This window comes from Pectinophora gossypiella, chromosome 6 (assembly GCF_024362695.1).
Source record: "Pectinophora gossypiella chromosome 6, ilPecGoss1.1, whole genome shotgun sequence".
NCBI lineage: Eukaryota > Metazoa > Arthropoda > Insecta > Lepidoptera > Gelechiidae > Pectinophora > Pectinophora gossypiella.
The window spans coordinates 1,770,687-1,793,988 of record NC_065409.1 but is presented as its reverse complement, the minus strand read 5'-3'; the positions used below and the strand labels follow the sequence as shown (position 1 = coordinate 1,793,988).

General features: G+C 39.5%; 2 protein-coding genes across 3 annotated transcripts; one reads left to right on the top strand and one right to left on the bottom strand.

The window, feature by feature from the left end:
- Positions 1 to 1,249: 1,249 nt before the first annotated feature.
- On the bottom strand, positions 1,250 to 3,059 carry LOC126367373 (C-factor). Its single transcript, XM_050010876.1, has 5 exons — positions 2,927 to 3,059; positions 2,317 to 2,368; positions 2,026 to 2,216; positions 1,743 to 1,892; positions 1,250 to 1,573 (listed from the first exon to the last, which is right to left on the bottom strand). Exons 1-5 carry the CDS (start codon positions 3,041 to 3,043, stop codon positions 1,349 to 1,351), a joined length of 735 nt encoding a protein of 244 aa, XP_049866833.1. The 5' UTR covers positions 3,044 to 3,059; the 3' UTR covers positions 1,250 to 1,348.
- LOC126367329 (thioredoxin reductase 1, mitochondrial) lies at positions 2,706 to 23,024 on the top strand. 2 transcript variants are annotated; one of them, XM_050010810.1, is made up of 9 exons: positions 2,706 to 2,901; positions 3,822 to 4,042; positions 12,656 to 12,823; positions 13,892 to 14,084; positions 15,224 to 15,452; positions 16,624 to 16,711; positions 17,135 to 17,385; positions 20,274 to 20,465; positions 21,186 to 23,024. In XM_050010810.1, the coding sequence occupies exons 1-9, from the start codon at positions 2,889 to 2,891 to the stop codon at positions 21,313 to 21,315; spliced, it is 1,485 nt and encodes a 494-aa protein (XP_049866767.1). In that variant the 5' UTR covers positions 2,706 to 2,888; the 3' UTR covers positions 21,316 to 23,024. The 2 variants fall into 2 exon arrangements, with proteins under 2 accessions (XP_049866767.1, XP_049866766.1); XM_050010809.1 differs by lacking the exon at positions 2,706 to 2,901 and adding an exon at positions 3,142 to 3,270.
- Positions 23,025 to 23,302: the final 278 nt, after the last annotated feature.

Here is a 23,302-nt window from a genome sequence, read left to right as displayed (position 1 = left end):
TCGCATTGTTCTGCAATGTGGGCGGAAACAACAGTAGATATAGAAATTTAAATCACCGACAAATTACTCATCGACGGCCGTGGTTGTTCTACATACTTATATATACTTACGCTCGTGATCTCTTTAGGGGTGGGCAGCTCTCAAGTGACAACTCGTAGTAGTAGTGGTTAGTAGATAAGTACCTATTTACATGTTACCTTACCAAACTAATATTGTCTAAAATAGGGTAGTTTCCAACTAGTCAAATGAGTTACCTTTTACTAAACGTCAAAACACGAAATTACTATGAAAGTATGAAAAAGCAACCTGTGACGTCATAGAAAAACGTGACCAAATGTCGCACTTATTATTACATTTTCTTTATTATAATTCGTATCTTTTTCAAAGGCAGTGGTGCAATTTTATTTCGTATCGATTTTCTTGTTAGTGAAAGCGCCTATGTATAAATGAATGCAACGCTATCAAAGACGGAATGGATATAGTTACCAGGCATTTTACAACAAGACGAACGATTTGAATCTTTAAATAGATGGTTGCAATTCTTTGCAAGTCGTCTGGCTCAACTCAACAGACCCATTCAACTGCGAATTCAATTCAAATCAATTTAGGTCATTACTCTCGTGCCGACTGAGCAGACAGGATAAACGATGGCGACCCTCCGTTGTAAATAAATACTTCGTAATATTATTAAAGTGCGACTATTTATTTTTGATGAAAGTTTACTGAGACAGAGAACACCCGTCCCTATCGAGGTGAGCAGAGGTTGCTTGACGTGACGTAACCTATTGAGCATCTTTCTGTTCATAGATCACTTTTTAAGTACATTTTATACTATCGCACTCGTAATTCGGTTAATATCAGGTAAGACCGCCTGGTCTTATTCCATTAAAATCCGTGGACTTTATTTGTGGCGCGGACTTTATTTTGGTACCTACCGTTTTCGTTTAAGTTGGCCGATGTTTTATCCCCAGCCATGGAACGTATCCATCCGTCTCTAGACATATCAAAAATGGGTTTTAAATAGTTGTATTCGCATGCAGGTAAAGGAGGACGGAAGTTAATTGCAGTAGATCCCTGCGTCACGGCAAAGAAGTCCTCTACAAAAGCAGAGTGGGAAGGCAAGTATGAATTTAAACACAAGTATCTAAAGTATCTAAAACATTTTAATTAATAAGAATATTTTTTTTTCAACCAAACCACGCCTAATCGTAAAGAAAAAAACCCACTGCTAAAATAAAACTAGTATAAATAACTACGATAAATTAAATTTATTCGAATTACAAAAACACATTTTAAAAAATGTAAAGTAAAAATTATGCTGTCAGTTTCTACAGGCACACTTTATTTTTTACCATGGCAACTCGGTGCCGTCGTATTGCAGGAATTTCCCGCTATCACCCTCGCTAAGTTTGGAAACTGTTTCGAAGATGCCCTGGATGCTGGTATCGACATCGAGAGGCGCGTTCTTCCCGCCCATATCTGTTTTCACCCAGCCAGGGTGCATAGACGCAACGAGAATGTGGTCTTTCTTCAGATCTATACTCATTGACTTGGTGGCTGCATTCAAGGCTGCCTAAAAGTAACGTACTATTTAGTAAAACCATTATAATATTGGATAATTTACTATTTTGTTTTTACATTGACAACATTGGCTGATTCTGTCTGCCAACACATTATTTTACTTTTTAATCCGGCTCAATGACCACCACGGAATAATTATGGATAAAAAATGTATGTCGAACCTTAGAACACCGATACGGATAAAATCCACCCTGGTCATTTTGTGCAATGGAGCCGAGGACGGAGCTCATGTTGATAACGGCAGCTCTTTGGGTCCCCATTGGTTTGTCGCTGTTCGCTTCAGCCGCTTGCTTCAGGAGTGGCAATAGGGTCTGGGGAACAAAACTATTATGGCAATACGATATGTAGGTGATCTAATTTTGTTTAAATAATTCATAATAATTAAAGAATCATATTTAAAAAACTAAAAAAATAGGTAGGTATATTTTCTAAGTGATGTTAGACCTTTGTAAGCATGATGGGAGCGACCGTGTTGACGGTCAAATTGTCCAACAACTGCTCCGGTTTGACCAGAGCCAGTTTAGTGAATTTAGTGGTAACTCCCGCATTGTTGATCAACAAATTCAACCCTTGGGCTCCAACCAGTTTGGAAATCTGCGACGCAACGTCGTTAAATGCTGCTATGTTTGTTACATCTACAAAAATAAATGTAAATTAGGTACATAGTTAATCTTCTTTGGTATCAGTTTCAATATTTAAAATAAAAATAATTTTAAAGAATAAAGAAAATATTACCCAAATTCAAAATATGTAGGTTTTCATATTCTTGCGACAGTTTTGTGAGTTCCTGCAAAGAATAAATAGCAAAAAACTGTATTATAATTCTTAGGTGCATGTTATACAATTAACGAAGTTTTAATTTAATTATTCAAAAGTATTTTACCGCGGTTTTTTTATCCGCCCATGATATATACTTCCGTTTCAACTATGTTCCATATTTTTAAAATACAGCTATGGCATAATATTTTAAACAAATTGCTGTTGGAAAACTGAGTTTAGAATTTACTTCAATATGGAAATCAATTTGATTTAATAAGTTGTGAGCTCATCAAAAAAGTTCTACGTCATGCAGCGCGGTTGATTTTCAAGGTCGATGACGTCATCTGTCAGTCGGCGGCCATCAAGCGGCCATAGTCGAATGTGCTATCTCTGTCCCACATCGCAGTTTCCTACAAAAAGCATTTTGTGTCTGATTGCTGTTATTCGGCCGTGAGGTTTTGCTCGTTGTTTTGTGTCGTCCGCTATTAGAATCTTGTAAAAGTGTTATAGTAATCAATTCAGTGAAAAGTTAAGATAATTCTGGAACCATGGCACCTATAGGTAAGTCAGTAAAATTGATACTAACCTCCGAAGAGTTCCGGCAAGTGGCGAATATATTCTCTGCCTTCTTCTGTTTAGTGAGATATTTCACCATCCCGAGCCCTAGGCCCCTGTTAGCCCCCGTAATCAAAACCGTCTTCATTGCGCTTGTTCTGTCGTTCACAATTTTTCTAAAAATGATTTAGATTGCAAGTTATCTTTTACTACCTTTTTATTGCTTGAAATATGTGTGAAGTTTTGTCTCTGTCCTCCTAGCATTAACGTCAAAAATGACAATCATCCGTAATTTTGTAAGGATAAATTTTATTACAAATCCGCCTAAACAGGCGGTTAGTACATTATTGATAGCTCGACGTACATACTCTAAAAGTAAGTAGCTCGTAATTGTGTTAGTCTTAGCCTTGAGGAGCAAATCATCTTATAACCTAAAATCACTTGAGCAACCTACTTGTCTGACCGCCTTTTACTTGGTTTACGGCTAATTAGTCTCTTTCCCATAGTAGTGACCTTTCTGTCTAGTCTTCTGATCTTAATTCATGCCTAGTGAAAAATATCTGTTGTAGGTATTTTCATGTAGATTGCACCACATATTTTGAAATATTTTACTGTTGTATTACTATTCTAGTTCATTATCGAATTTAAAAAATTCAATAAGATTTGTCTCTTACCTTCTGACTGAACAGTTATATGTTGTAAGTTGTTAGTTGATGTTATAAATGTTATTTGCTTGCTGGTCTCATCAGGAGGTTGGACATGTTGTAGCCGTAGGAACAAGTCAGTTGCCCCCATAGAGACTATGCAAGGTAATTGAGTCATGCAAATTTGGGCATTGTGTTGTTGATCATCTGTCTTATTGTTCTGTCCCCTCACAATCCTCGTACTATTGTGTCCATCAAACTCATTGCACATGCACCTTGTAGATGGAACATTCGACTATGACCTGGCTGTCATTGGTGGTGGCTCCGGGGGGCTCGCTTGTGCCAAGGAGGCAGTGAACAATGGAGCAAAAGTGGCAGTGCTGGACTATGTGACACCCTCTCCTCAGGGCTCCAAATGGGGGCTTGGTGGCACCTGCGTTAATGTGGGATGCATACCCAAGAAGCTGATGCACCAGGCCGCTTTACTTGGGGAAGCTATTCATGTAAGTGCTGTTAATTACTTCTCAATATTATTTTGAAATGATGATTCATTACCATATTTAAATGAGAATTATCAAAAAAATATAAGTATGTATATCTAAAAGTATATAAATTATAATTATTATAATTTATTCTTATAGCTTCACAATGTACAAAGTTTATAAGGTTCTTTCTCTTGATTGTAGGGAATGGTAAGTGGCGCTTCCATCCTGATCTCCTTCCTGCTTCCTGAACCTACTCCTTGGATTATCCTTAATGGTAGCACTTCCTTTCCTTTACTCCTTTTTTACTTAGTAATATGCCTCTAGTTATTACGATGATGTTTCTGGCAGACAAACATTGAAGTAATTTACTTTGACAGCTCAAATAACAAACCTAAATAAATCAGCAGAATTGAGAACCAATTTTTTTAACATCATAGGAGGATTTCTTTGAAGTCTGTTAAAAATGGTGCCGTCCTTTACTTACAACAAGTACAAGAAAGAGACAGCAAGCTTTAGGCCGGGTTTCCATCGACGCGGAGATGGGCGGAAAAGAGCGGAGATGCGCGGATTTGACCAATCACAGCGTTCGAGAGAGTGAAAAACTAAGACGCCTCTGTCACTCTCTCCCTCACGGTGATTGGTCGATTCCTGCACATCTCCGTACAGTTCCGCGTCAATGGAAATGCAGCCTTAGAAATGTCAAATGTAAATTAACTTAAGTTGGTGTCTGCCAAAATCGACACCATAGACTTATGTAATTGATAATGAAGATTTATACAGAGGTGATGTGATGTAGTCAATGTAGACTTGTAATTTACATTATTGTGATAAGCACTTCATGCTCGAATTAGTGATATGATAACAAACAACTATAAAAGACTGACCAAGTGCAAATTAGACACTGATAAGTTAGATGTTATGTCCATACAATACTCATTGACCACCAGAATTAATTTTCATTTTATTAGGTAGGTATTTCTAATAAATAATTAAAAATAATTTCTAATAATTTAAAAGTTAAATAAGTAGTCTATTAACAGTCCAATTGTGGTTCAATTATTCCAAGAATTTATTCAGATATACATAGAAGAAACTCTTAAAAAGATTATGTTGTAAGTTATTAAGTATATATGTTTGTTGCACACAGATGTTGATGTGATGTGTTTGGTGTGTAGAGTAGCAGATAGTAAAGAATACAGCGACTTTGAGTTGACCACGTTATATTAATATAATTTGTTGGATGTTGCTAACAATGTTATTAGAGATATATAAAAATATGACTTGGTGAGGTGCAGGTAGGTACTTAGTTTATCTTGCGATGGATGCACTACTGACTACCCCGATTGGGTAGTTTCCTAGGTCAAAGATAAATTATGAAATTCTGATCACTTAATAAAGACAGATCTAAAGGTGACAAAACATTTTATTTTTGATGCGGTTTTTTTAATAGATAAATTCAAGAGGAAGGTTTATATGTAATAACATCCATTAAATAGTGGGGAAATACTGTTATTTTTGACGTTTTTAATGTGATGTCGTAAATAATTTAATTGTTTTTGCACCCGAGCGAAGCCGGGGCGGGTCGCTAGTTATTTCTAATTGGCAATAGCTAGATGATAAAAAAATTAATGATTTTTCGAAATAAATACACTTTTTAGTGTGTATACGTATAACATTTAAAAAGTAATTAGATCATTTGTCGCTGCTACACGCGTGACTTATCATGATACCTCCAATTATGACCTGTTCATCTGGGAAGTAGACAGTTATATTATGATTGTGTGGTGTACATGACCATTGTCTTAGCCTGAGATGCTTGTTTCATTTCACAACAATGCAAATAATGATTCACATGGCGATATACTTGAAAAAGATGCTGGTTATTAAACTCGTATATTATTTTCTCTTTATCTGGCAAACAAATTTAAATGTCGAATGTATTTTTTTTTATGTTTAAAAGTATGTTTAACTATGCTTTATATTATTTCGTGTGGGTTGTTATCAACTCTGGTGTCTTAGTAGTAAGTATTATTCTTTATTGTATGCTACCGGTGTAAAACCCTCCTTAAGTGGTACGATATAATCGAAATACATTTACAGTATCAGACTGTAGATATAGATACCGAGTATCGTGCCCGTGCAGTAAAGGTCGCCTCGCCTGAGCACTAGGTACTTAATTACCGTGACGGTGCTATCGACGACTTAGCGTAGCCATTGATTTCTTATCACTATTATTTTATGAATGGATATTTATTTTTATTTATTTATTTATTTACATTTCATGACTTTACAGTGCAAAATCGCCAATGCGCCGTGAAACTTTCAATATTACCAATATAATTAAACATATGAAACTTAGGTGTAAACAATATAAGAACATATTTAAATTTCACGCTCGCAGAACCTCAGACACTCGCGACACACATACTTGCACTCACTCACGAACAGATTACACTCTGGTGCTGATGCAAGGAGTGCACTAAGCATGTGCACGGCATGAGTGTGTGCGCGCCTCAGTGCGTGCCGGCGACATGGCCAGCAGCGGGTGGCTGCGCGGCCGCAGGTTGTGTGTGGGCACGTTGGATATTATACATAATATTTTTTAAATGTACCAAGTATGTTGGCTCAGCTATGCCTGATGGTAAACATAGAGAAGCCCTAACTGCAGTAGCAGCTGAAAAGCAACGCAATGAAGAATGAGGTTCAGATTCGAATCAGTTGCGACTACCATACTGGCGTACTAGGTGCTTCTTTACGCTTCGCTTAAAGGATCCCACGTTGTAAGAAGGAGGGAACTCTTGAGCCGGCAACCCGTTTCACTTTTTAATGGTGCGGCAGAGATAGGAGTTGCCGATTTTTTTGTGCGCGATAGAATTTCTTCCACGGTAAAGCGGTGGCATCGTTTGCCGGCTCGTGTGGTCCTGTGACGGAAGAGGGACGGTGGGATAACGGCAAACATATTTCAGCATTTTACTACAGTATCCCCGATTCCTGCAGACACTTCCTAATTTTACTATAAGTTATACCTGTCATTTTCTTATCCGTCGAAAAGGAAAGGGACGGATGATTCAAAAAGGTATCTCGATGGTATGCAAACCGTTTGACGTGTGCTGTTTTGGCCAATGTAAAATTCTTAGACGGTTGTTTCAGATTTGTGCTTAAAATTCACGTGTGTTCCATAAATTTTATCCTTGTCGATTACCCGTCCCTTTCCTTTTCGGCGGATAAGAAAATGACAGATATAACTTAAAATAAAATTAGATGGTATTTACAGGAATTAGCACCATTGTCTTTGTTACTTTACATATACGTACCTATAAGTTAGCGTTAGTTTATAGTGTCTGACTGGCATGTTTGGTGTAATTTTACATTAGTGCTTTGCGTTTATACTAGGTAGGTACATAAAATATTTATCAGTACGTGTAGTTCTTTAAAAAGATAATGAAAACGTTATTTCTGAATAAAAGTAGCAGTATAACCGTAATCGACGTCAGAATAGTTAAGCAAGCTAAACTGTGACTTAATTGGAGGTCAAGGAGACGAACCACAATGGTTGTTTTAAAATTATTCTAAACTTAATTTCTGTAAAGAAGTATCAGCACTTTAATAGTTCTGGTAGTCTTTTAGAATCAAGGTAGGCTAATCTTTCATTTTTATTTTTAGGAAAAAAAGCTTTCTAATAATAATCAATGAAAGATTAGTATTTTAATGTTGTAAATGTATATGTGTGTCCTAGGTTTTACCTAAATAAACTTTTTTATTTATTAGTTTAAATACTGACACGTAAGTTGACTCAAAATTGCGGTCTTCTGTGGCTTGTAAGAGTCATCATCATCTACCTAGTATTATCCCGTTTTTGACAGAGTCCGCTTGCTTAACCTTAGATTTGACAGGTCCGGTTTTTTACAGAAGCGACTGACTGTCTGACCTTCCAACCCGCGACGGGAAAATCGGCCCAATACAGGTTAGGTCAAATACTTCCGAAAATGCATTTCTCGGGAATGTGGATTTCCTCACGATGTTTTCCTTCACCGCTGATCAAGTGATGGTTATTTATGATCCAAACATGAAAACGAAAACAAATTCGACAATCATTGGTTTAGGCCTGTGCTGGATTCGAACCCGCGACCTCAAAGTATAAAATTTGTGAATTGATGCTAAAAACGTAGGGTGTGTCACGCGAGATGACGGTAGTAGGTAGAAGTTACTGTGATCCTGTGGTTCACCAGCTTGCTTCTCAAACGGGGAAAGCCAGTTCGAAACCCGGTACCGGATTGGCACCAATGAGTTAATAATTTATCTCAAGTGCAGTTTTCGCTAACACAGATGGCTCGACCATTATACATTACGGCTCACCACCTATCACGTTGGTCTAATAGAATGCTCTGTGAGGTGTGGATACTTAGTTATCTTGCGATGGATGCACCTCTGACTACCGCATTGGGGGATATGGTCGTGAGCTTATGTGTTTATGTGAGTAGTAGATAGATATCTAAATAAGTAAATGACATTTGTTCGTTTGATGCTGACTAAAGTGCTAATGGCCTGAGGCTACTGTAGCGCGTGTTCAACTTAATCGTCCAGCCAATTTGATGTGTTTTACCTTATGTTACGCAACCGTCCGATCTATAGATTACAGCGATATGACGCCTGCGTTTGACCGACAGAATACTACCGATACATACATAAACTCACGCCTATTTTCCAAGCAAATGGAATTCCAGAGACTGGAATTCCATTTGCTTCGATCCTGACACACTTCTCTTGCTTCTTCCACATTTTGCTTCATCAATCGTTCGTACTTCCGATAATGCCAGTAGAATATGTATGCGATGAATGTTAGCGTAAAAGTAGCTAGTATACATAACAGCGCGCCTGTATCCCGGAAGGGGTAGGCTGACCACTCTTCGCTAGCTACGTTTAAATTCCATGTAATAGGGGGCGAGCTCCAAATATGAATTCAAACTCACAAAGTAGAATTTTGGGGTTAAGAACACGAACCGGGATTCGAACCCGTAAAACTACGATATAAGTCACGAGAAATGAAAACATCTCATTTCTTTTGCCCAATAGAGCAGATTAATCTTCTTTGAGGAAGAAAAATTGGGTAGTTTCCTAGGTCAAAGATAAATAAAAAAATTCAACAAAAAAAAATTTCAAAAAAGAAATAAAATAAAAAAATTCAAAAAAAAATAATAAAATAAATTAATTGATAAATTATGAAATTCTGATTACTAAATAACGACAGATCTAAAGGTGACAAAAAAGTTTTCTTTTTTCTATTATGAATGCCATAATATGACTGCCGATTGTGCTTCTCTTGTCATTTTTGTAATAGTTTTTAGTGTTGTGTTTATATGTGAAATAAAACGTTTTTTTATTGTATTGTATCATTGTAATAAGTGCGACATTTTGTCACGTTTTTCTATGACGTCACAGGTTGCTTTTTCATACAAATTCCATAGTAGTTTCGTGTTTTGACGTAAAAAGTAACTGATTTGACTAGTTGGAAACTAGCCTAATCTCCTTTTTGTAATGCAAGTAAATGTCGCTCTATATGTATATATCATATTCTATGATTCGATCGTTCCCTATTGGTATTTATAGCTAGTGTCGATGACTAACCATAATTTCAAGGAAAAACTACATGAAAATTGATCATTGGATCTTGTCAATAGTTTATGCTTATAAAACCAGATTGTCAGCATACGTACATAACATACATAAACTCACGCCAATTTCCCACCGGGGTAAGCAGAGACTATGGAATTCCATTTGCTTCCTCCAAATTCATCAATCGTTTCATACACACACGCCGGTTCAGAGTAGATCGTACTAAACCTTTTCTAAGGACATCTCCAATTTGGTCAATATACGTCCTTCTAGGCCAGCCCTACCATCAACCTTCGCTTTATATACCGCTTTCGCAATCCAGTTTCGTTTCGTATTGTCAGTATAAAGTTTAATAAATGTACCTTATCTTAAATTGCTACTTACTACACATAACATAAGCTAGTATAATTGTTAGGGTAATCAGAGGTACAGTCATGAGCGACAACTGGGTGCAAGTTGGCCCACCCCGTTTATGTGTACTAGTTCTGTGAGCTAGGCATAATATAATTGCACGAGGGCCTTATCATATGACAATGGCCCCGATTCCTGCAGACACCGCCTAATTTTATTTTAAGTTATATCCGTCATTTTCATATCCGTCGAAAAGGAAAGGGACTGATGATTCACAGCTCTTAATTTTAGGAAGAATGAGTAAATGAATGAATAACCCGGGCGAATCAAAAAGGTACGTCGCTGGTATGCAATCCGTTTGACGTGCTGTCTACTTAACTGTGTCGGGTTATTGACTGATGTAAAATTTTTAGACGGTTTGTTTAGATTTGTGCTTAAAATTGACGTGTGTTCCATTTTTATGCTTGTCGATTACCCGTCCCTTTCCTTTTCGGTGGATAAGAAAATGACAGATATAACTTAAAATAAAATTAGATGGTATTTACAGGAATTAGCACCAATGTCTGTTTAAAGTGCGTCATTCCAAAGCACCGAGCTATGTATCTTTCAACTAGTCTTTTGTCATTGACCTTTTAATCTCTTCTTCTATTGTGTGGGTTGTGAGGTGGAGTACTACCTCATCAACCCTGGTGTCAAGGTTACTATTGCCAAAGGCCCCTGACATGGCTCATGTAACGACTACTTACTTACACCAGTAAGAAGTAACCGGGACCAACGGCCTTAACGTGCCTTCCGAAGCACGGATTATCTTATAGGTATATGTTCCCACCGGTTATCCTAACCTTTTAATAATAGACAATAACATCGCAAAAGAGAAGACAAACTTTGTGTACGATAGGTAACGTATGAAGTGTCCAGGGTGTGCCATAGGGGAGAATCCGAATCCCCTTCAGCCCCTTAGGCTGCTTTTTCACCAGAAATGTGCGAGGTAGCTAAGCGGTGTGCCAAAAATCCACCAATAGAATCACTTCATTTTCTCTTTCTGGTGGAAAAGGGTGAGGTCATCGAAGTGAGGTCATTCTACACACAAAACAAGCGATAAATGTGCTACGAGGAATATGCTACACTACATACACCCCCCCCCCCTCCCCACCCCACCTCCCGCTCACACATTTCACAGCTTCGCAACGCATCCTCGCACCGCACATTTGCGCATTTTGACAGCTCCGCTACACTTCATCGTACGAGAAATTTACCTCGCACAGCTCCGGTGGACACCCTACACATTTCCACAGCATAGCTACACATCCTCGTACGACACATTTTATTCGCACAGCTCTGGTAAAAAAGCATTTTTAGGGGGCGATTTCCGAGCCAATTCCATCTAAATCGGTTCAGCGGTTTAAGCGTGAAGTTACTTATTCATTTATAATATTTGTGTGAATTTAAATGATTGTGAAAAAAACACAGACACGTCTTTTATGGATGCGTTAGGTACGTTCGCGTTGGGGTAGTCTGGGGAGGCGGGGCTTATGCGATGCACCCTTACTAGAGGGCTAGGGGATGCATCACCCTTCCAGTGCACATCTCACAATTAATTGAATTTTAGTAAAAACTCAGGCTATGTATTATATTAATTTTCACTGACTTCAAAAAAGTATTTGGTACCTTCTGTTTTATAAGTTTGTATTTTAGATTCAAAAATGTTAATAATTTGTTAGTTTGTGAACACGCCAAGGTGGCAAATTATAATCCAAGAACCAGGAAGAGATTCTGTTTTTCCTCAATTTGCATAAATAACTTTGTATTTTTGTGAAGCTATATGAATAAGTTGATATAAAATAGACTACAATAGGTTCAGTCACGAGTACTAATATGTATACACTTTGAAACCATGTCACATTAAGTTTTTTGACAAATTAAACCGTAAGTCTCATTAAATGTCAAATATGATAGTGCAACAGGGTTCCAAAGTGGGTACATGATATTGCTCAGGACTGTACGTTCCTTTGCTGGAATTTCAAATTTCGAACTATGATATAAAATAGTTTAGAACAGTAGAAACTCATTAGTCCTTCCTTAGTTTATTATACGCTCTAGCGTGTTATAAACGAATAGTACCTATACAAAGACATGTTTCCTTTTGATTTTGTACATTGAAGTGTAGTAAATTTTCATGACCCATTAACTCATAAATTAGTATTGATATCACGATATCTAGTTTTCCTAGAGCAGGTTTACACGGTCAGTATTTCATCAGTCCAGATTGACGGACTGATCATAATCATGTCGTGATCGTGACAAACTGTTGTTATCATGCAAAGAAAAGCCGACCTTATTATCTCTGTTGTGCGATGATTATTTTCATCAGTCCGTCAATCAGTGGGTTACACCATCAGTCTCCCGTCAGTCTAAGCAGACTTATGGACTGGATTGATGAAATATTGGTACGTAAGAAGCAAATGCTTAATTTTGCGATAAATACATTACCGTTTTTGACAGACACTTAATTTCAATTTAATTTGACAGTTCTAAAACTAGATCTATCTTTCTCTAACGATAAGTGCAAGAAAGAGACAGGGATAGTTTTCGAATTGACAAACGAATTTAAAATTAAGTTTGTCTGACAGAATCGGCGCCAATAGATGTGTATGAATGTGATTTTAGGAAGCGACCTCGTACGGCTGGGAGATTCCAGCGGTGGACAAGGTGAAGATCAACTGGAGCACGCTTACGGAGTCGGTGCAGAACCACATCAAGTCCGTCAACTGGGTCACCAGGGTTGACCTGCGCGACAAGAAGATCGACTACATCAACGGACTCGGCGAGTTTAAGGTACCGAAAGGCGTGTTTCGCTACTTATTGGCCAATGTCTATTCATTTAAATAACTTAAACAAGTCATATGTATAAACTTCATACTACTTGTGTTATATTTTGACCGTTCGCGCCTTTCTGGTGGTTGTGCTCACCCGGGAGCTTTGAATTAAAATAAAATATTGTAATCTCAATTTTTTTTGATGAATAAAATCACTTTAGAATGAGATTTTCCTAAAAGGCGCATGCATGGTTTTCACCATAAGGTGACGATAATATGAGGATTTATATTACCTACGGTATGTTTGAAGCAGAGATAAGATTATTAAATAGATGTCTAAATGATGTCTGATAGTATCCTGCGCATTACATTTACTGTCCGATAACGATTGAGAAATATAACATAACATATTCAAATTCATTTTTTATAAATATCTTTATTCTGTACGTAACATGTTACAGTTACACTTTGAATCGTAATTTTTTTACATAACGAACGTCTCACCTGCCTAATGCTAACTAATGCAGCTTCTCGCAACCTGTATAGCCGGGGAAAAGAAGCTGCAAGAAAACCTCGGCACAGGGCCCTACATTCTTTTAATATTTATACAATTTAGTAATTTGGCTGCCTAATATCAGACAGCAGACAGCTAATCCCATACATTCGTATCTTCTAGACAATCACTTTAACTTTTTTTACCAAGTTTCTTTTTCATTACTGTCTTAAAACTATCAAAGGTAAATTCTGCTTATAAACCGGGATTCGAACCCGGAACCTCCAGAATCAGAATCATTTATTCAACGTAATTATCATGGATAAACTTGTTGAAGGTCAATGTAACATTTTTGAATTTACGTCATTTCGCAAGGTGTTATGGCTGAGGAGAAGAAATGACAAGAAACTGCAACAGCAACACATCTTTTAAATCAATGAGGGTACATTACAAGTTATTTAATAACTAGAGGAACACATTCAATACCAGACATTTTTATCTCCGGATTGTGAGTCCAGCGCTAAACCATTGGACCACGGAGCCGGTTAAGTCAAGTGCGATATTGAGTTTTATATTTTATGTATTTCTCGTCAGGACCCTCACACAATAGTAGCAACCCTCAAGAACGGCTCTACCAAGGAGCTCACAGCCAAGAACGTAGTGATCGCGGTGGGCGGGCGGCCGCACTACCCCGACATCCCCGGCGCGGTCGAATACTGCATCAGCAGCGATGACATCTTCAGTCTCAGCCACCCGCCGGGCAAGACGCTTGTTGTTGGCGCTGGATGTATCCTTTGATCTTCTTATCGTGTGGTTGTGAGGTGGAATACCAGCCTCATCAACCCTGGTGTCAGGTTTATTATTGAGCCGCCAAAGGCCCCTGACATGGCTCATGTAACGCTTACTCACTTACATCAGTAAGTAGTAACCGGAACCAACGGCTTAACGTGCCTTCCGAAGCACGGATTATCTTACTTTCGGACTATCTGATGTTCAGCCTTTCCGTCTTCCCCTAAATCAACCGGAGGGGGAATGGAGCATACTCCACTAGTATGTAAAACTGTGATTAATTCTTTCAAATGTAATCCTCTCAGACGACGCCTTGACCCGAGCAGCCTCAGGCCTGTTGTGTTAGTTTTTGTAACGGGTGAGAACCCTCAGCCCTCCCGATTTGTCCATGCTATATGCGGCAAGTCACTGTTGGATCAGGACTCCTTCGAGTGCCTGCGTCCCAATATGCAGAAAACTGGCTATCAGCGCGAGTCAAGTTTGAATATAGAAGACTGATGGCTGCGTGCGCAGTAACAAGAGACAGTCGATCAAGAACCGCCGTACAGAATACTCGCGTCAAGAATGTTATAGTAAACCATACAATATGATGTATCTATAATCAAAGAGTGAGGAGCTCGGTGGCGCAGCGGTTAACGCGCTCGGTCTGCGATTGTTGAAGTAACGCAACTTTCGCAAAGGCCGGTCATAGGATGGGTGACCACAAAAAAAAAAGTTTTCATCTCGAGCTCCTCCGTGCTTCGGAAGGCACGTTAAGCCGTTGGTCCCGGCTGCATTAGCAGTCGTTAATAACCATCTATCCGCACTGGGCCCGTGTGATGGTTTAAGGCCCGATCTCCCTATCCATTCATAGGGAAGGCCCGTGCCCCAGCAGTGGGGACGTTAATGGGCTGATGATGATGATAATCAAAGAGTGCAATATTAAAAAAATCGTGAAAATCAGAAATCGTCTTTACTTATAACCGTGATGCTCCTTAAGCGCAAATAAGCTACAGTGAAAGAGTTACGTCAAAAAATACCATCCGTTATAATACACCGTTAGGAATTACGGATGTAAGTTTGTGTGTGTACGAAGCCCAACTTTTGTCACAACCCTCGAATAAACTGAAGCAATCAATTCCCTTAACCCCCAACCAGACATCGGTCTAGAATGCGCCGGGTTCCTCAACTCGCTGGGCTACCCTGTGACGGTGCTGGTGCGCTCCGTGCCCCTGCGCGGCTTCGACCAACAGATGGCGCGCATGGTCACCAACGAGATGGAACAGAAGGGGGTCCACTTCGAGTACAAGTGTGTGCCGCTCTCCGTCGAGAAGCTAGAGTCCGGACAGCTGAAGGCGCGCTGGTTCAACAACGAGACGCAGAAGCAGTTAGTATAGCATTCCTTTATTTCGATTTTCAAATTCAAAAACACTATTCGGCGGGGGCGAAGTCGATGGGGGATCCACAAATAAAAAAATTGAACTTTCGACATACAAACTCTCACATTTTGCTAGCGAAAGTCACTTCTTTGGTAGTAACCGTTAGATGGCGGTGTCATTGCGCACCCTGCGAAGTGCACGTAAACACGACATAAATGACAATTACAAAATGACAGCAAATGTACAATCGGCTGTCTTATTGCTATGAAGGAATTTCTAGGATTTTTGGTGTGATTTTCATTTACGATTGTTTTTTTTTGGAGAAAACAATACTTCTCGACTGGAGGTCCAAACCATTGAATTCGACTTTATAAGTTTATATTCATGTTTGGATCATAGTTATTGCATTACACGTAGTCAAAAAGTTTTTGATTTGATTTGAAAAATACATACATACATACATAAACTCACGCCTATTTCCCACCGGGGTAAGCAGAGACTATAGAATTCCATTTGCTTCGATCCTGACACACTTCTCTTGCTTCCTCCACATTCATCAATTGATTTGAAAAATATTCAACTTAAATCAAATATACTTTATTCCACAGAACTTAATTTTTCAGTTGCCTCGACCATTACAGAAGGCGATACGGCTCACCACCTAGCTCGGTGAGACGTGGGTACTTAGTTAATCTTGCGATGGATTTACATCTTACTTCCCCTTTTGGATATAGTCGTGAACTTATGTTATGTTAATGGCCCCGATTCCTGCAGACACCGCCTAATTTTATTTTAAGTTATATCCGTCATTTTCATATCCGTCGAAAAGGAAAGGGACGGATGATTCACAGCTCTTAATTTTAGGAAGAATGAGTAAATGAATGAATAACCCGGGTGAATCAAAAGGTACGTCGCTGGTATGCAATCCGTTTGACGTGCTGTCTACTTAACTGTGTCGGGTTATTGACGGATGTAAAATTTTTAGACGGTTGGTTTAGATTTGTGCTTAAAATTGACGTGTGTTCCATAAATTTTATGCTTGTCGATTACCCGTCCCTTTCCTTTTCGGCGGATAAGAAAATGACAGATATAACTTAAAATAAAATTAGATGGTATTTACAGGAATTAGCACCAATGTTAACATGCAGACATAATACAACTTGTATTGTTTCCTTGCAGACACGAGGATGTATTCGACACGGTGCTAATGGCGACGGGCCGGTACGCGCTCACCAAGCAACTGCGGCTCGACCTCGCCGGCGTTAGCGTGAGTGTGACGTCATTTCGCATAATATCAATACAAAGCCGTGGTAGCCCAGTTGGTAGAACGCTTGCCTCTCACTTTGAGGTCGCAGGTTCGAATCCAGCACAGGCCTAAACCAATGATTGTCGAATTCGTTTTCGAATTCACGTTTGGATCGTAAATCATTATCACGTGCTCAACGAAAAAAAAACATCGTGAGGAAACCTACATTCCCGAGAAATGCATTTTCGGAGGTGTGTGACCTAACCTGTATTGGGCTGGTTTTCCCTTCGTCGGTTGGAAGGTCAGACAGGCAGTCGTTTGTGTAAGAAACCGGACCTGTCAAATCTTCAGGTTAGGTTAGCGGACCCTGTGAAAAACGGGATAATGATCATAGCTACAAAAATATTTTTTGATTTTTTTAATCGATTTTTTTTTATTTTGCAGTGTTTGTCGGAGTCGGGCAAGCTGGTGGCGGCGACGGAGCAGTCGAACGTGCCGCACGTGTACGCGGTGGGCGACGTGCTGGAGGGCCGGCCCGAGCTGACGCCCGTGGCCATCCACGCCGGCCGCCTGCTGGCGCGCCGCATGTTCGCCGGCGGCCAGCAGCAGATGGACTACGACAACGTGGCCACCACCGTGTTCACGCCGCTCGAGTACGGCTGCGTCGGCCTCAGCGAGGAGACCGCCGTGCAGAGGTGCGTACCTAGCGGGACACTACATTCTGCACGTATACGGGGCATTCGCTGCCTAACGCACACACTCATATATTTTGAAAGAAAGAAAGAAACATTTATTACTTCCGGACACCACAGACACAGACAGATAGGTACGGTCACGAGCATTAATATGTATACACTTTGGTACCATGTCACATTAACTTTTTTGACAAATTGAACTGTAAGTCTCAGTCAATGTCAAATATGTTAGTACGACAGAGTCCTAAAGTGGGTACATTATATTGCTCATGACTGTACATTACATTCAACACAGGACAGAAACCGCACGTAAATCAATACACAGAAAAGAATGAACAAAAAAAAAACAAAACAAAAAGAAAACCAAGATCAAAAATCATTAACAAACAAAAAAAGAAGAAAAACAAACCAAAGTCATAAAATCGACGTTTACGTGTGTTACTTCTACTTGTATAAATGTTGCTTTTGTAAGTAATTTATGTAATCCTTGTTGCACCATCCCGCTTCAAAACTTACAATCAATAAATACCTGTCTCTGATCGCGTGGAAGAAACTGATGTACAGCAATAAGGCCGCCAATTGTGCTGTTAGGTTGTTGATACCAGGGGAGTTGAAAAGGCTACATCGAAGTAATTCGTCTCAAAAAGCAATATTGCGATTTGACATTAAAGTAAGTGCGCAATGCTAACAAATGTCAAAAAGTAATATTGCTGTTTTAGATGAAATGACCCCCTTAACACCCTTAGTCGTCTTTTAACACTTTCAAGGACAAAACGTCTAATGACGTTCCGATTCCAAGTTGTCATATTCTCATACTACCTATTATGAGGAGCTCGGTGGCGCAGCGGTAAACGCGCTCGGGCTGCGATTGTTGAAGTTAAGCAACTTTCGCAAAGGCCGGTCATAGGATGGGTAACCACAAAAAAAAAGTTTTCATCTCGAGCTCCTCCGTGCTCGACCAAAGGCACGTTAAGCCGTTGGTCCCGGCTGCATTAGCAGTCGTTAATAACAATCAATCCGCACTGGGCCCGCGTGATGGTTTAAGGCCCGATCTCCCTATCCATCCGTAGGGAAGGCCCGTGCCCCAGCAGTGGGGACGTTAATGGGCTATTATGAACCATCAATGACCCATGGTCTCTGTCCGTGAAAGGGTTAACCCCATTAGTCGCAGTTATGTCTCCTTCTATGCCACAACCCCAACATCGGAAGGTCCGAGCACCCCGGACGTCCCATACAAACATCTCATTTTTACCATGTGCCGCCTTACGCGTAAGTGCGAACGAGACAGAGAATATGTCCGCTCTCCCTTATTCTTTTTATACAAATTCCAAAGTAATTTCGTGTTTTGACGTTTAGAAAAAAAGGAACTGATTTGACTAGTTTGAAACCGGAAGAGAGTTACCGTTCTATCATAGTTTTATTCTTTATTCGATTCCCAAGTAAGTCAAAGGACACTGCAATATTACAGAAGAAAAGAAAGTAGAACTCCTAACCCAGCAAAAAGTAATAAATTGATGGGAGTTTTATCTAATAGCATTCATAGAAATAGTATCAATATCATGAATCATTATGTGAGCTCAATTTTGCGAACTCATACACGTAATCTTTTAATAGGCATAATGTTTGTGGTATCATAATAAGGGTACTATTACACACGTCATAACCATAAACCTCGTAGCCAACAACCGTAGAAGCATGGCTCTCGGTATCGCCACGTGTGAGTGGTTTTATCAGGATATTGCTGATAACGACACTTCAATTCACTTCAGTGACGAGTGACGACATACCTGATTGTTATAGTATTTATGGTGTACCTTTACTCCCCGGTTAATACTTACTGATGTAAGTAAGTAGTCGTTACATGAGCCATGTCAGGGACCTTTGGCGGCTCAATAGTAACCCTGACACCAGGGTTGATGAGGTTGGTAATTCACCACACCACAACCCACACGATAGAAGAAGATGGTATGTATACCTTTCCCCTAACTGGGTAAATAGGTTAAACATATACGTATGTGATTGACGTACTATTTATAATCTTCTATCGTGTGGGTTGTGAGATGGATTACCAACCCCTGACATGACTCACGTGACGACTACGTACTTACATCAGTAAGTGGTGTTGTAAAGTTGCTTTTCAATGCCTCCTAATTTTAATTAAAGTTATACCTGTAATTTTATCATCCGCCGAAAAAGAAAGGGACGCGTGATTGACAGCTGTTAATTTGAAGAAGAATGAGTAAATTAATGCATGGACGCGTGCGTATCTTGCTGGTATGCAAACCGTTTGACGTGTGCTGTCAACTTGTCGGGTTATTGGCTAATGTAAAATTTGTATATGGGTTTTTTTTCTTGAATGGCTTCGCCTTCGCATTTAGCCAATCACCAAAGTTAGGGAAACATGGATATAAAATTAATGGAAAGGACACGGAAAAGGATTAGTTTGGGACGATATAACAATGGATTTGTGCTTAAAATTGACGTGTGTTCCATAATTTTTATGGCTGTCGATTACCCGTCCCGTTCCTTTTCGGCGGATAAGAAAATGACAGGTATAACTTACAATAAAATTAGATGGTGTCTATAGGAATTGGCACCATTGTTTTGCAAGTAAGACTGTTATTTCATAACATTTTTCATAACATTCATAACATTTGGGTGTGCTGATATATATTCTATCTGCATGCCGTAGTACTTGTCTTTTTTTAAACCTACCACACTGCTTTATTTACATACAATTTATTTGTAATAATGGAAGAGCGGGACCTCCAAACACAGGCTATGTCGCTTAAATGGAGACCCCAATCCACCAGTAGTTAAGGCTTTATTGTAAAAGAAAATAAACATTTTTCATTTTTTTCATAAAATAATAACTGATTTGGTTCCAGGTTCGGCACTGAGAACATCGAGGTGTACCACGCGTACTACAAGCCGACGGAGTTCTTCATCCCGCAGCGCAACATCCGCAACTGCTACCTGAAGGCCGTGGCGCTCCGGGACGCGCCGCAGCGCATACTGGGGCTGCACTTTGTGGGGCCCGTGGCCGGAGAAGTCATACAGGGCTTCGCTGCTGCCATCAAGTTAGTATCACATTCTCTATGAGCCACAGTAGGCCACATATAAGTTGGTTAAGTTGAAGTTCGTCATGAAGTTTTATTACACACTCATCATCATCAGCCCATTAACGTCCCCACTGCTTGGGCACGGGCCTTCCCTATGGATGGATAGGGAGATCGGGCCTTAAACCATCACGCGGGCCCAGTGCGGATTGATGGTTATTACCGAGTGTTAATGCAGCCGGGACCAACGGCTTAACGTGCACAGTAATTAAAGCTAATTTACAATATGGCGCGGCACCTAAATGTAGGTTGCCGCTTCAGCATAAAGTTATGTTCGGACGTGTCCCGTACACATTCATACATTGATTTACCACTACCGCAGATACAGTGCTTGATACAAAAATGCTTCGAACTCGGGACTTCCGGATCATGAACCCAACGCTCTACCACTGGATGACAGAGGCTGTCTATATAAAAATAAAGTTTTACATACATACATAAACTCACTAATCTAATCTAGCATACAAGATACCACTGCTGGGCAAAGGCCACCCTTTCCACTTTCCATTTTCGCGGTCCTATGCGTACTCCGGCCAGTCCCTCCGGTACGCGTCCAAGTCGACGCAAGGTCTACCACGACGCCTGTACCCGTCATGAGGCACCCAATGAGTGACGATCATAAACATCAACACTCACGCCAAAGAAAAAAAAAAGACTTAAGATTAATACGTTGTCCCCCAGATGCGGCATCACAATGGAGCAGCTGAGCAACACGGTGGGCATCCACCCGACTGTGGCCGAGGAGTTCACGCGCCTCAACATCACGAAGCGCTCCGGCAAGGACCCCAACCCCGCCTCCTGCTGCAGCTAAGGGCCCACAACACACCACGCAGCGATGCCTCTACACTAACATTCATGGTACCACTGTAAACAAGTTTTCTATATCGTCACCTTATAGTGAAAACCATGTAAATGAGTCGTTCTTCTTTTTATCGACAATAAAAAGACATTTTATCGATATATCGGATTTAACATCTTTAAAATTATAACGACAATAAATATTTTAAAACATCACACACACAACACATAACATCTTTTTTATTTTTTATAAAGATGTGTCTGTAGAGGACTATTTGGTGTTTCTCTTTATCTTGGTAACATAATTTCTTTGCAGGGGCATTCCACAAAATATTGTGACAGAATGGCCCTTCTCACCGGAGACAGCATTTCGATTTTCCACTCTCACAGAATTTTGTGAAACTACGTTAACCACTAATCGAGGAACCGATTAGTATTTTGCTAGTATTTTCAGATTAACTATATTTTTGGACAGTGGAAAGATTAAATAACATTCTGAAATACATAATTTATCGCAACAAAGGACAGATCATTGTCGATAAAAAAGAACGACCCATTTGCGTTTGTGAAAAATGACAGTCCGACGTGATTTTCTCTAACAGAACCTCGATTTCAAACTAAATCAAATTCTTTATTTGTGAACACAGGTGTACAAAAAGTACATACAATTTTACATGTTGCATACAATTATTCGGTCTCTGCATTTAGCCTGTCTGTAGGCATACAAATAGTGTTTTATAGTTTAACATAACATAACAAATACTTTATTGTACAAACAGGAAAATGCAAAACAAAAGAGAAATAGAAAGAGTAGAGAGAGAGAGAGAGAGCGAGAGAGAGTATAGAGAGTAGTCTAAGTACCTAATAATAAATAAAAAAAAAACAAAACCCCAATTTTTTGTCTGTATTAAAACTAGCTTGTCTATTACGAGGTAGGTTTTGTTACCAAACATCATATTCGGATTTTTCAAAAAGGCGCTTACGTAGTTTTCACTGTATGACGATCCAGTCTCACAGTTCGATGCAAAAAGTGGAGCTGTTGTGCGTAAAACCTCGCTGTAAAACCGATTTTTGCTCTCTTGTGAGGAAAAGTGCTGAAAACTTCGCTCTCTTGTTGAGTTTTGAGTTTTAGAAATCTAAAAAGCCCCTTTTTGCGTCGATTGAGGAGACAAGAGAGCGAAATAGTAAATCACAAATTACCTGGTGCTAGAAAGAGATGGCTAGCTATACGTAACAGAGCGAGAAAAAAAATAGTTTGTTGTACCATAGTCAACATAGTGTAGGGAACATCGTTATACGTATACATGAAGAGGCTTTGTTTGTGATCGGAGCGAAGCACGGGAAGGATCCGAGTATAAAAGTGAGACAGATATATTCCACAAAAAAAATCACACATACTGGTGCCCATTGTAACGGACACAAACTTAACCTAATTTTAGTCTGACAGCTCTTAAACTAGTTCCGTCCTTCACTTACAATAAGTGCAAGAAAGAGATAGAGCTACTTTTAGTCCTGTCAAATTAAGTTGGTTGCCTGAAGCGGCACTGATGTGTTGCTCCGTTCACCATACAAAGCTTTACTCCTAAAACTGTCCAGTTTACAGCCGCTAGTTGACACCCGGGACTCAGAAACGAATAACATTGTATAACGTCGACGTAGCACCATAGTATTCTAGATTTTTGTAGGGCTAAACTACTTAAACGACCATCTAATAAAATTATATACAAAATAAGAGATATAAGGCACAAAATTGTGAAGCAGGTAAAGGTTATAAAAATGAAATTTGAATATCTTTTGGTTCTGTCTTTTATTCTTGCCTTGTTTTAGTACAAACCAACCCAGTATCGACCCGCCACTGGGCCCAACATATAGAACAAATTCTATATTATTATAGTATTTTATGCAACAGTTGTATAAGAAGGGTCAAAAAATGCGAGTGGCGTGAGTTGCGATGTGAGCCTGGCGAACATCGCAATAAGAGACGCCACGAGCATTTTTTG